This window comes from Engraulis encrasicolus, chromosome 22 (genome assembly GCF_034702125.1).
Source record: "Engraulis encrasicolus isolate BLACKSEA-1 chromosome 22, IST_EnEncr_1.0, whole genome shotgun sequence".
Lineage (NCBI taxonomy): Eukaryota > Metazoa > Chordata > Actinopteri > Clupeiformes > Engraulidae > Engraulis > Engraulis encrasicolus.
In genome coordinates this window covers 24,669,945-24,682,444 of record NC_085878.1, presented here as the reverse complement: position 1 = coordinate 24,682,444, position 12,500 = coordinate 24,669,945, and the positions used below count along the sequence as shown (strand labels likewise).

Sequence of the window (12,500 nt, the reverse complement as noted above, 5' to 3'; positions counted from 1 at the left end):
CTCTCTCTCTCCCTCTCTCTTATCACTAGTCATCCATGTGCCGTTTGATCAGATGATGGCTAATATCGGACACCTCTGTGTAGTGTGGCTGTCATGGAAGCAGGCGTTGCCTTTGATCCTGTAAAAGCCTCATTTGTTCTCCCAGCTGTTCCCTGTCTGCTAATGTGAGTGTCACAGTCACGGGTGTCCTTTGTCTGTAGATGTAGATCTCCAGCTCTTCTGCTACCGTCAGACTGGGAATCTGATTTTAGTATCAGATCTCGCTGACTGACATTCTTCTGAGAGACACCTGGGGATATTGTCTGATACTTCAAGACAAACTCATTGTGGGTATTGTTTAATACTACATGATTACGGTGAGTGTCACGGTGAATGTGAGTGCCACAGCTGTCTTTTGTCTGTGGATGTGCATCTCAGCCTCTTCCGCTACCTTCAGACTGGGAATCTGCTCCTCGTATCAGATCTTGCTGACTGATATCCCTGACAGACACCTTTGGCAATTACGGTGACGAGGGGATATTGTCTGATAATTCAAGACAAAATGCATTGTGGGTACTGTTTTATTCTACAGTACATGATTACAATCCGTGTCAAGATTTACTTCATTGTTATTTTCTGTATTAGACTAGCCAATCCAACCGTGGCTGTCTGTTGTTGGATTGTACCGAGCGTTACCCAGAATTACCTCATGCAGCCCACAGCGCAGTGCACAACCTGCAGATACACTGAGAGAGAGCAGTGTGTGTCTGTGTCTCTGTGTCTGTGTCTGTGTGCCATTGAATGTGTGTGCGTGTGTGTGTGTGTGTGTGTGAGTCTCTAGGCCCCTGCTGTGTCTGAGTTTTGATGGAGAGCCAGATAAGTCAGAGCTCCTCAGAGGTGGACATCCGCCGTGGCTGTCACTAGCTACTGACTGTGCACACACACACACACACACACACACACACACACACACACACACACACACACACACACACACACATAAACGCACGCATACACACACCAGCAACTATCACACATGCACTCACTCAGTACAGCCACTGCCCCACACATATCATGGCTGCCATCTTTCTGTCCCTGTCGTGTCTCTCTCTTTGCAGTCTCTCTCTCTCTTTGCAGTCTCTCTCTCTCTCTCTCTCTCTCTCTCTCTCTCTCTCTCTCTCTCTCTCTCTCTCTCTCTCTCTCTCTCTCTCTCTCTCCTTTCAACTGTCTCTGTTTATGTCTCTGTGTGTCAGCTGTGTGTGTGTGTGTGTGTTACACATGTGTTATACAGTGTGTGTCGTTTTACATGTATGTGTGTGTCCATGCGTCATCTCCCTCCTCTTTTCTACCCACCACTGTGCGGGGGGGATATCCTGGCTGATCTGCTCATCTCCTTAAACAGAGCAGCAGAAGCAGTAATGACATCTTACTTTTTGCTTGGATGCCTTAGTGAGTATCCACTTACACTGCAGAATAAAACGTGGCCCCGTCCGGAGGGGATCAAGGACACTGCTGCAGATCCAAACTCTCATTAGGGACACACGAGCACTCACGCAGGCATGCACGCACGCACGGACACATACACACACACGGACACACACACTTAGGGACGTTAAGCACAACACGCCTGCCAACACTCTTGGTGCACTAACCCCAGTTTGTTGAGTGTGCGTGTGCGTGTGCGTGTGCGTGTGTGTGTTGAGGGGGCAACAGCCTTTGCCAAACATGATTAATCATCAACCCAATGCTTTACCACACTTCACTGTGCTTTTTGCTTTTTCAAAAATGCAAGAAAACAAGTTTTATTGTTGCTCACTGCTTGTGTAAAAAGAGCCAAAATAGCTAATCTGTCGCATTGAGACTGCAGTCTGTTCGTGGTGTGTGTCTGTTTGTCTTAATGTGTCCTTGTGTCTCTCTGTCTCTCTGTTTCTCCAGCCTCCCCCCCATATGTCTGTGTGTGTGTGTGTGTGTGTGTGTGTGTGTGTGTGTGTGTGTGTGTGTGTGTGTGTGTGTGTGTGTGTGTGTGTGTGTGTGTGTGTGTGTGTGTGTGTGTGTGTGTGTGTGTGTGTGTGTGTGTGTGTGTGCGCGTCTGCGTCTGCATGTGTGCACACATGTGTGCGTGCATGCATGAGTGCATGACTGCATGCACAGGCACATGTGCGTCCGTGCGTGTGTGTGTGTGTGTGTGTGTGTGTGTGTGTGTGTGTGTGTGTGTACGTGCAAGTCTGTGTGTGTGTGTTCACTTCTTGTTACAAGTGAAATGACTGCGGTCCCTCCGCTCAGGTTATGGCTGGCAGTAACTCACTGACCTCTGAAGAGCATTTAATCTCCATCAGTCACAGGGAGGCTCGCCGGCCCGGGAGAGGAGAGCAGAGTGACACAGGCAGCGTGCCTGGAAAGAGCCCTAACCACTCGGCTGGATATGCTCTTAACTTTATTACTTGTTTTTACTGTAGTTTTTAAAGAAGCGAAGTAGCAACAAAAAAACTTGTGTAAAGTACAAGGATAGCTTGTTTGTCCACTGATGCGGCTGGCTATTTGGCTATCCCCACGCCGTCCATCTGTGGTTTTAGCTATCACCATACAGGCCAGCTATGTGGTCTTAGCTATTACCAAACAGTCCAGCTTAGCCTGTGGTCTTAGCTGCAACTCTGCGGGCTGTGCTGAAGTTTTAGATGACGGTATGGTGTGCTTTGGGCAACAGGGTCTGGTGAAACTGTTCAGCTGAAACCCCTAAATGAGCTAACTCTGTCCTAATTTCAGCCTCTCAGCGAAAATGTTTAAAGTAAGAACCACTTAATTACTGCACTTGCCCATGAAAAGATGAGGCACTTAACCTGAACGACTTTTTGCACGCATTACGATGTAATGCACGAGTGTGTTCTGGTGCTATTTGTGTATTGTGGTTGGTGTCTTCATTATTTTATTAAAGGTACACTGTGCAGGAAATGGTCTACTATGCTGCTCATTGAAACTGGGCTGCCTATTGCCAAATTTGATCTTTTCATGAAAGTTCACTAAGTAATAAACTAATATTTTCTAGTATGGCCCAAGTAAAGTCATTTTTGCAACTAAAAATGGCTATTTCTGGAAATTCAAAATGGCTGACCATGGAGAAGATCCCCTTTTCATGTATGAAAAGTGCAATTTTTCCAGTCATAATGAATACTTAAAATTTGATGGTGGTGATAAGTATTTATGAAAAAGGTCACATTAGTGAATGGGTAGCATGAATTCTGGAAATAAACAACTAAAAATCTTACACAGTGAGAGTCCCTAGCGGATGTAAGCTAAACTAAAGTAGACGACGTATAAAATACCAACCACTACTGGAAATTAATCATTAAACCAGCAGTATTACAAGATGACAATAGTTTGGATGAAACTTAGTTGTTTTATGAATGATCTTGAAGACTTGAGCATGAAGGTCAACCAAACACACCGAGCAAGGGAGTCATGAAATCCCGCCTCACTTCACCTCAGCGTTAAAAGAAAAAGAGGAGCTGGAAAACTCTGTGCCTTTATGCCTCCCCTTGCGTGCTGGCTGACCGCGGGTGCACTCACCTTTCAACCTGCCGCCTCACCAGCACATCTGCTTAAGTCGTCTGAGGTGGGAGGGAGAGGGAGAGGGAAAGAGAGGGAGGCAGGGAGAGGGCGATGGAGAGGGAGAGGTAGGGAGAGAGAGAGAGAGGTTGGGAGGCAATGAGGCAGTGAGAGGGTGGAGGCAGTGAGAGGGAGAGGGGGACAGGGAGAGAGAGAGAGGTTAGGAGAAGGGGAGGCAGTGAGAGGGAGAGGGGGACAGGGAGACAGAGGAAGGGAGAGGGAGAGTTAAGGAGAGAGGAGAGGCAGTGAGAGGTAGACACTGCGAGAGGGAGAGGTAGGGGGAATGAGAGGAAGGGAGAGTGGGAGGCAATGAGAGGGCGTTAGGGATGTAAGAAAGCGATGTAAGGAGAGAGGGAGAGCCAGAGGTATAGAGAGAGGGATGCAGGGAGAGAGGCCGCTGAAAGACTGGTATGTGGAGGTCGTGTGCGGTAAGAGAAGGGGACTGAGAGCCAGTAGAGTCCATGTGTGGTGAAGACCACCGGACTGACTGACTGACAGGCAGGAGGGCCTGAGCGGTGCAGCTGAGATGAAGTGAGGTGAAGAGAGCTAATCCATCCCGTGGACTGTAGTCCCTAGCCTGTGTGTGTGTGTGTGTGTGTGTGTGTGTGTGTGTGTGTGTGTGTGTGTGTGTGTGTGTGTGTGTGTGCGTGTGCGTGTGCGTGTGTGTGTGTGTGTGTGTGTGTGTGTGTGTGTGTGCGCGTGCGCGTGCGTGTGCGTGTGTGTTTGTGCGTGTGTGTTTGTGGTAGTGCACGTGCGTATGCGTGTGCACGTGTGTTGCATGTGTTTGTGTATGAGTCTGTCTATGTGTCTGTGTGTGTGTGTGTGTTGTGCTTGTACACGTGTCTGTGTGTCTGTGTGTCTGTGTGCGCCCCTGTTCCTACTTCTTGTTCCAAGTGTCCTACAGTTTCTTCTGTTCAGGTTATGGATGGCAGGTCATATGACCCCCCCCATGTCTCCGTGACGACATTGTCGCTGATTAATAAGCCAAGCGGGCCCTTGTTCAGGAGTCAGGGGAGGGGACCGCATGTGGTTTCCGCAGAGTGAAATCAAGCCGGGAGCCTGTCACTGTCTCCAGATGAGAAGCACAGCTCTAGAGTTCATACAAGACAGAGTGATGATCATGATGATAATGATGAGATGATGAGAGAGAGAGAGAGAGAGAGAGAGAGAGAGAGAGAGAGAGAGAGAGAGAGAGAGAGAGAGAGAGAGAGAGAAAGAGAGAGGCAAAAGTACTCAGTGAAGTAGAAGTTAAAGAAGTTAATGAAACTTGCGGTAGCTTTCACCTAAATCGCCTCTCTCTCATCTGATGTCTCAACAAAGTAACTGCAGTGCGCTTGTTACAAAGTAACGAACGAGGCTGAAAAGAGAAATTGTCCAAAGTTCAGTTCTTTTCTCCAATTCTTGTTATTCCAAATCACACCATTGCATTGCATCCTTACAGCGCACTAAACTGGCTTTTACCTGACTGGTAATGGCAGTGGCTGTATGCATCAATGATGCCTCCAATCATTTTGTTTTGCTTTGCTAGAGGTGGTGAGATTGGGAATACGATTTAAAACCAATTCTTTGTGAAACTCTGTTCTGTTCTGTCCTGGCATTGGCCCATATTATATAGTATTACAGACGTGATACCAGCCTGCCTTTGCCTGCCCGCCTACTAACAATACCAGTAACCGTATGTATCAATGATGCCTGCAATCATTTTGTTTCACTAGAGGTGGATAGAGTAAGATTGAAAACCAAAACGTTATCAAGTTTCAGTTTTAGTTCTTTCCTCCAATTCCTGTTATTGGGCCACATCATTGCATGTATTACATCCCTGTTGCCTGTCTGCTGGGGCTCGGGTTGGCTTGTATTGTGCCTGGCTGGCAGTGGCAGTAGAGTGGCTGTGTGTACGTATTAATGATGCCCCTGAGCAGGCGCTGATCTGGGATTAGAGGAGATTACAGCACGGGGAACCAGCACTCAACTGGTGTGATTCAGGCCCTGCTGGGTGACCTGACTGCCTGCAAAATTGAGATATTGCGGCATATTGGTCAGAGAGAGAGAGAGAGAGAGAGAGAGAGAGAGAGAGAGAGAGAGAGAGAGAGAGAGAGAGAGAGAGAAAAACAAGACATGCATGCTCATCAGCCACAAATAGGATATAAAGTCAGATTTGTTTCCAATATTGGTTAAAATATAGAGAAAAAAGGGCTTGGATGTGCAGCAGTTGCGAATAGGATATGAGATACCATATATCTCCCATGTCCAGAGCTCTGGGAAGTGCATGTGCTCAAACAGCAGCAGTGTGTAACTTGGTGGAAAACCAGAAGAAATGTTCCTAATGACCAGAACGACCAAAAATGTTTCGTTGCTCTGGCAGTGGTAGTCAGTGTTGGAATTGTGAGGTGGTTTCAGCCGAATGATTCCGAATGAAATAGAATGTTCTGGTGCCCAGAGCCTGGACCCTGCACTTCAATTGCTGGATCCCCCAAAAAGGCAGAGAGGTCATCATGGAAATCGTTCGTCACGGAATGGTTCACGGCATCCGTTGTGATTCCGAATATTTTTTGTATGCCTTGGGTGTATAAAAAGTTCATCCCAGTTAATGGTCACTGCGCTGGTAGCAGCACGAAGGGAATAACATAATGCCAACTGATATTAGTGGCATAGGACTACTAGAGTTCCTTTTGTCCTGAACTTCACAGTAGTGCACACACAGTGCATGCACTGTAGTTCATTTCTGTGACTACTCTGCACAATGCGAAGCCAAGATTGCGACTGAACGGCTCCACAATACTTCATGTGGATTAATAGTGTGAATCGTGTGCCTGATGTTTGAAACACTAAAGGTAGGCTTTTCAAGGGCAGCCCATGTACTGTTATGTTCTGCATGCAGTTCATATGACTGCTGTGACTGCTCTGTACAACATGAAGCCAAGACTATGAGTGAATGGCTGAATGGATGAATGGGGTGCCAAATGTGTGCCTGACTTCTGAGGCACTACAGGTAGCCCTTAAGGGGACTCTCTGTCATGGTACGCTCATCCAGTCTTGACTCTAACCAGTGAGTGTATACGTATATATGCATAAGCCCAGTCCCCCTGTGATCTAAGGCCAGCTGTGCTCTGTCACTGGATAGTCTCACAGTGGCCCTATAAGCCCAAAGGTGCATGTGTGCAGCCAAATAGTGTCATTCCCAATTAATCATCCATACAGGTTCATATAGGAGGGTTCCAGACATGAAGCAGCACACTACAGGCTTTTAAAAAAATGTTTTGAAGACTTGGAGCCCGGTGCTGCACGACTAATGTTATTTACGGCTTTCCAATGGAAGTCCAAACGCTGACCAGCCACTGACCAAACCATGGCATATGGTGTAATGATATTGATGGTGTTTGATGTAGGGCTGCACAATTAATCGAAAATAAGCGAAAATCGTGATAAAATCATGATATCAAAATCGTGATTTCAATAGGGATTTAATCGTGGCAATAGTGACCTACCTTCGAGAGCGTCCTTGAAGAGAATATACTGACAGACTGGCGTTTCTGGAGTTTCTGAAGTTTCATGCTATTACCTTTTACATAATTATTACAATTCATTTTATTTTGCTCATCTCGTATATAATTCATTCTTGGTTATATTTGATTTTGTCATCTTTTTTTTTATCAGCAAAAATCAATAATCGTGATAAATAATCGTGATTATGATTTTGACCCAAATAATCGTGATGGTGATTTTTTCCATAATCGTGCAGCCCTAGTTTGATGTTTGATTTATAAAAATGCTGCCACTTTAAAAAACTTGTTGCACGTTGAGTTGTCAGTCATTTTGTACACCAAAATGAAAAACATTTGATTAAATATGCTGGGTGCTAATCATGCCAGGGTCTAATGAGAAGTAGCCCAGCTTGTGCTCATTCTACAGCCCTAGACCGTGAGTACCACAGAGGCTGGAGTGCAAACAGACATCCTCCTTCCAACTTTTATAAAATTGCTGAGACACTGCGCTGTAGAATCGTACAATCTGGCGACTGTGATGACCTTACAGTAATGAGTGCTTTGTGACTGTAAAAAGTGCTATATAAATGCATTTTACTTATGTGCTTGCTCTCTTAACATTTTCACTGCAATGGCGACGTTGCCCTTGTTCACTCGCCCACTGAAGCAGTAAAGCACTGTTGTGGTGACAGAGCTCAGGCTGACCACGGTTGCCTATGAGAGCAACACATAATGTAACACTTGCTACATTGTATCAGAAAGAAGTATGTTAGTACACAGACACACAGACAGACACACACACACACACACACACACACACACACACACACACACACACACACACACACACATACACGCATGATCATATATTCGCACATGCTCGCACACACACGCACACACACAAGCTTGCACACACACCATGTGCTAAATGGTGCCAAGGCACCCATTTCCATCATACACTTTCTCACTCTCTCCATCCCTATTTGGCCTATCTCTAGTGGTGTTCGTGACTTTCTTCATGGGATTATTTTAGTCTTAATTGAGTCAGGACACATTTCATGCTGTCATCTTTGTCAGTCTGCCACGACAACTCTTTTTGTTTTATACCTCAGCCAAGCTTGTATTACTTCAGCACATATACGTACTGTACTAAACGAATCAAAGAGCAACTTTTATTCGAGAGCATTAAAGTATCACGTTGATAAGCCAATTTAATTTCGCTCGCCAAGTTATTAGAGACTATCCCCCGCGCCTCTCACTGTGTGGGGAAGCAGTGAAGATCACACTCAGGCCTTATCAGGATTCTGACGGCTCACTCGCGTGCCTGGTGGAGGGCTCTGGTGGTGGTGTAATGCATTATTCAGTCAATAACTGTATTTCTTTCTCTTTGTTTTTTCTCCCACATTAGAGCACTGCTTGAATTTGTTTTTGTTGTCTCTGGGTGCGTCTTTATCTCGCCTTATTTGTTTAGGTTTTTTTTTACTAAGAAGTACTTCATACAGTACACTGTTGATTAGCTCTCCCAGTCACTTGTGGGTTGGCTTTATGCAAATGTGGACAGATGAGTTGCGTAATGTAGGAGGACGGATATAATTAGCTCGTCGTGCTGGGACCTTTTGGTAGACGGGGTGGGCGTCCACACTGTCTAGTCAATGAAATGTCAAGCGGACAAGTCTGCTGCATCTTGAAGTTCAGTCTGGATGTACCAAACGCACAAATTGCTCATTTGGTTGCCGCGCCAGACCTTAGGGTTTCAATTTCACCCCCATATTATTTTACTGCGGAGCTGATGGCGTGGGGTGAGGGGTGTAGGCTATGTACGTGTGTGATGTACTGTAAAAGCTTTCCTATGATGTACATCCTTATACTTGCGACAGAATGATAGATTCAAACAGCTGGATAAGATGTTAACCTCCATGTGAAGTAAAGTTAGGAGCTTTTTGGCATTTGTTGGTTCACTATAACATGGTACAAGGTACTATTTACATTTGTTTTCCCATGTGATAGAATGACTATAAAGATTTGTGTTCTGGAATGTTCTATTCCATTCTAGAGTGGTAATGAAGATAGATTCTATTCTGTTCTATTCTGTTCTATTCTTTTCTATTCTATTCTATTCTATTCTATACTGTAGTGTTGTAGCAGAACATGTGTTTTGCCAGGCTTGCTCATTGCCTTTGTGTTCTGTCAGGCCCCATAAAATTCCGAGGCAGTTAAAGACCTTACTGACAGAATGATGCTCGTGTATTTTTGTTGACTTAATTGCTCCCATTCAGCTGTTCATTACTGGCTGGCACTGGAATATTGCCTCTCCAAACTGCGTGAGGAAATGCTGAAACCCTATCTGGTCAGCGTTGGAACAAATAACCCCCATTAATTTCACATTTATCAGTTTTGATGGCTGGACATGGCTCATTAGATCAAGCTTGATCATGCCAACATCTTTGATGAAATGCACAAGATTTGTTTCAGAGTAAATCATACCACACTCATTACCTTGTTTTGCAGTTGTAATGAGCTCTCGAGAGTGAATATAATAGTTTTCTCATCGTTAATATTTATGGCTAGTTGGCAAATGTGATTCATTCGTGAGATGCGGTTCGGCCCTTTACTGATTTAGCCTGAAGGGCTGGACCGACCGCGCTGATTTGTGTTTTTGTCTCCTCTCCCTCTTCATCATTATGGGCAAAGCACAAGCTAGGACTGAATACACACAGCCAGCAGGCCTTCGCCTTGTTAGCCCTGAGGGTGTGTGTGTGTGTGTGTGTGTGTGTGTGTGTGTGTGTGTGTGTGTGTGTGTGTGTGTGTGTGTGTGTGTGTGTGTGTGTGTGTGTGTGTGTGTGTGTGTGTGTCTGCCATTGTAATGTATGTGCTAACCACCGCACTACGATGTATTGCAGTGTTCCTCGTCGTGCGGTCGGGCGCTACAGTCCCGGGTCGTCCAGTGTATGCACCGCGTGACCGGTCGGCACGGTAACGACTGCCCAGCCGTGCTGAAGCCGGCGGCGTACCGGCAGTGTCACCAGGGGGCCTGCAACGAGAAGGTCAACGTCAACACCATCACCTCACCCCGACTGGGTAAGGACGCGTTTCAGACATACAGTACCTAACATATAGTCAACTGTTAAACACAATACGGTATATCCGTAGTCAACGCCATGACCTAGCCCAGACTTGGTAAACTCATATTACGACAAAACTACAATATCAATGTCAGCATCAACACAGAATGCATACACATACAGTAGCACAATGCAGTAACAATGTCAACACCATCACCCAGACTGGATGAGTATTATCTCAATCTCACACAACTTCCTCACACAATTTTAACACACAATTAATCTATACTGTATACACCTCACGCCAACACCATCACCTCACCTACACTGTAGATTAGGTGAGAAGGCATTATTGATATACACAACAATAACACCATCACCTCTCCCAGTCTGGGTGGGCTGGCAGCACTGTTACACACACAACAGGAAGGATAAAGCCTCCAACTTACTTTGACATTTCGGAAAACAGAAAGTGAAGTGATAGTCCGTCTTCAGACATTTGCAAAGCACCATAATGAATCTCTATCAAACCGCAATTTGCAGTAATCCCATTACAGTTGGACTGATAATAACGCTCAGCGCAATTATGCAAACATATTTCTGTTCAATTCATCACAAATGGACTGTGAGTTTTGCATTTGAACTCTGTAAACATAGCTTGGCCTATTGACGGTCTTGGGGCGTACGAGTCATGATGGCCAGTAATAACGTCAGCTGCATCATCTGCCTCGGGGCTGGGTTATTGAACAGCACAGCAGCTACACAACTAGCAAACACAGCAGCTCAACCTCTCTCCTCATCTCAGCAGACGGCGCCAAACCTCCAACCTACACTAAATATCCATCTTGGACGAGCGTACAGTAGAGGTCGATGCAAAGCCCTCTTAGTCGATCAAATTTAGTTTGGCCAACTTCGTATATAAATATAAGTCTGTTCAACTCATTGCTAATAGATTTGTGTGGTACAGTATTTTTTGCTCTTCAAGCACAGCTTGAGGGTTTGTTGTTTTTGTTGGGTTTGTTGTATGAGTCATGGTGGAAAGTGATAATATCACCTCCACCACCTGCTGTGGCTACATTCAACAAGGCAGCTCCACTTCCCTTCCTCTTTGGAGGAGCATAGAGGTCAGATGCAAAAGCCATCTGTCCACCCAAAGTCCATAAAGTTCATCAAGATGATGTGGTGGGTACTGCATACATTTTTCCGTTCAATTCATTCCAGATTGACCTTAAGGTATACTGTGTATGCATACATACAGTGTATTTCTGTTCAATTCATCACAGATGGACTTTGAGGGTAAAACCTCCAACATACACAGCGTCGTCCATGTTGGACACCGATGGCTATGGTTGGCCGAGGGTGGGGTTTGTTGCATGATGCATGAGTCATGGTGGTGCGTGGCGAAGTGGTAAAAGTGACCTCATGGTCCTCATGTGTTGTGTTGGCATCTGTCTCTCTCTCTCTCTCTATCTCTCTCTCTCTCTCTCTCTCTCTCTCTCTCTCTCTCTCTCTCTCTCTCTCTCTCTCTCTCTCTCTCTCTCTCTGCCCACAAGTGACCATTATACTTGTCTTATAGTCTCGTTTGTCTTACACTATGCATTTTCTCTCTCTCTCTCTCTCTCTCTCTCTCTCTCTCTCTCTCTCTCTCTCTCTCTCTCTCTCTCTCTCTCTCTCTTACCTTCTCCCTCTCTCCCTCTCTCTCTGCAGCGGCGCTGACGTACAAGTGCACAGGGGACCAGTGGACGGTGTACTGCAGGGTGATCCGCGAGAAGAACTTGTGCCAGGACATGAGGTGGTACCAGCGCTGCTGCCAGACCTGCAGAGACTTTTATGCCAAGCAAATGCCACACAGCAGTTAATAGCCCCGTGGCGGGCACATACATAGGGTGTATTTCATTGTACAGTACATGACTGTGCTTGTACTTGACTGTGTGTCAGTGATGATTATTATTATGATTTGAAATGTTTTATTATGGTAATTATGATTATATTATTATTATTATTATTATTATTATTATTATTATTATTATTATTATTATTATTATTATACATACACATAAGTGTTATGTGATTTATTTTTTTATAAATGACATAATAATGTTACATTTCTAAATCTAGGGTTCATGTTACATGAACATTACATTTCAAATGAGACCTAAAAGCTACCAGATGTTCAGAAGAAAAAGACTTGAAAACATTGTTTTGTTTGTTGAGTTTTCTGTGTTGCTGTAAACCAAAGGAGGTGACTGATAGATACACAAGGGGAAGTCACTGTTAATCCCATAGATTTTAGATATAGAATGCCAGATGCCTTGCACGGGAGTCCGGAACACCCTCACAGGTTGGCCATCTTGCCACACAGGTCGGCCATCTT

At 45.1% G+C, this 12,500-nt stretch overlaps 1 protein-coding gene across 3 annotated transcripts in view; it reads left to right on the top strand.

The window, feature by feature from the left end:
- The window catches only part of adamts17 (ADAM metallopeptidase with thrombospondin type 1 motif, 17), a 171,222-nt gene that overhangs the window by 157,386 nt on the left and 1,336 nt on the right, over positions 1 to 12,500 (top strand). For all 3 annotated transcript variants that reach the window (XM_063187709.1, XM_063187708.1, XM_063187706.1), the window contains exons 22-23: positions 9,965 to 10,142; positions 11,834 to 12,500. The exon at positions 11,834 to 12,500 is cut by the window's right edge and continues 1,336 nt beyond it. In XM_063187709.1, coding sequence (XP_063043779.1) covers positions 9,965 to 10,142; positions 11,834 to 11,985 — 330 coding nt within the window. In that variant the 3' untranslated portion in view covers positions 11,986 to 12,500. The remainder of the gene's footprint in view (positions 1 to 9,964; positions 10,143 to 11,833) is intronic.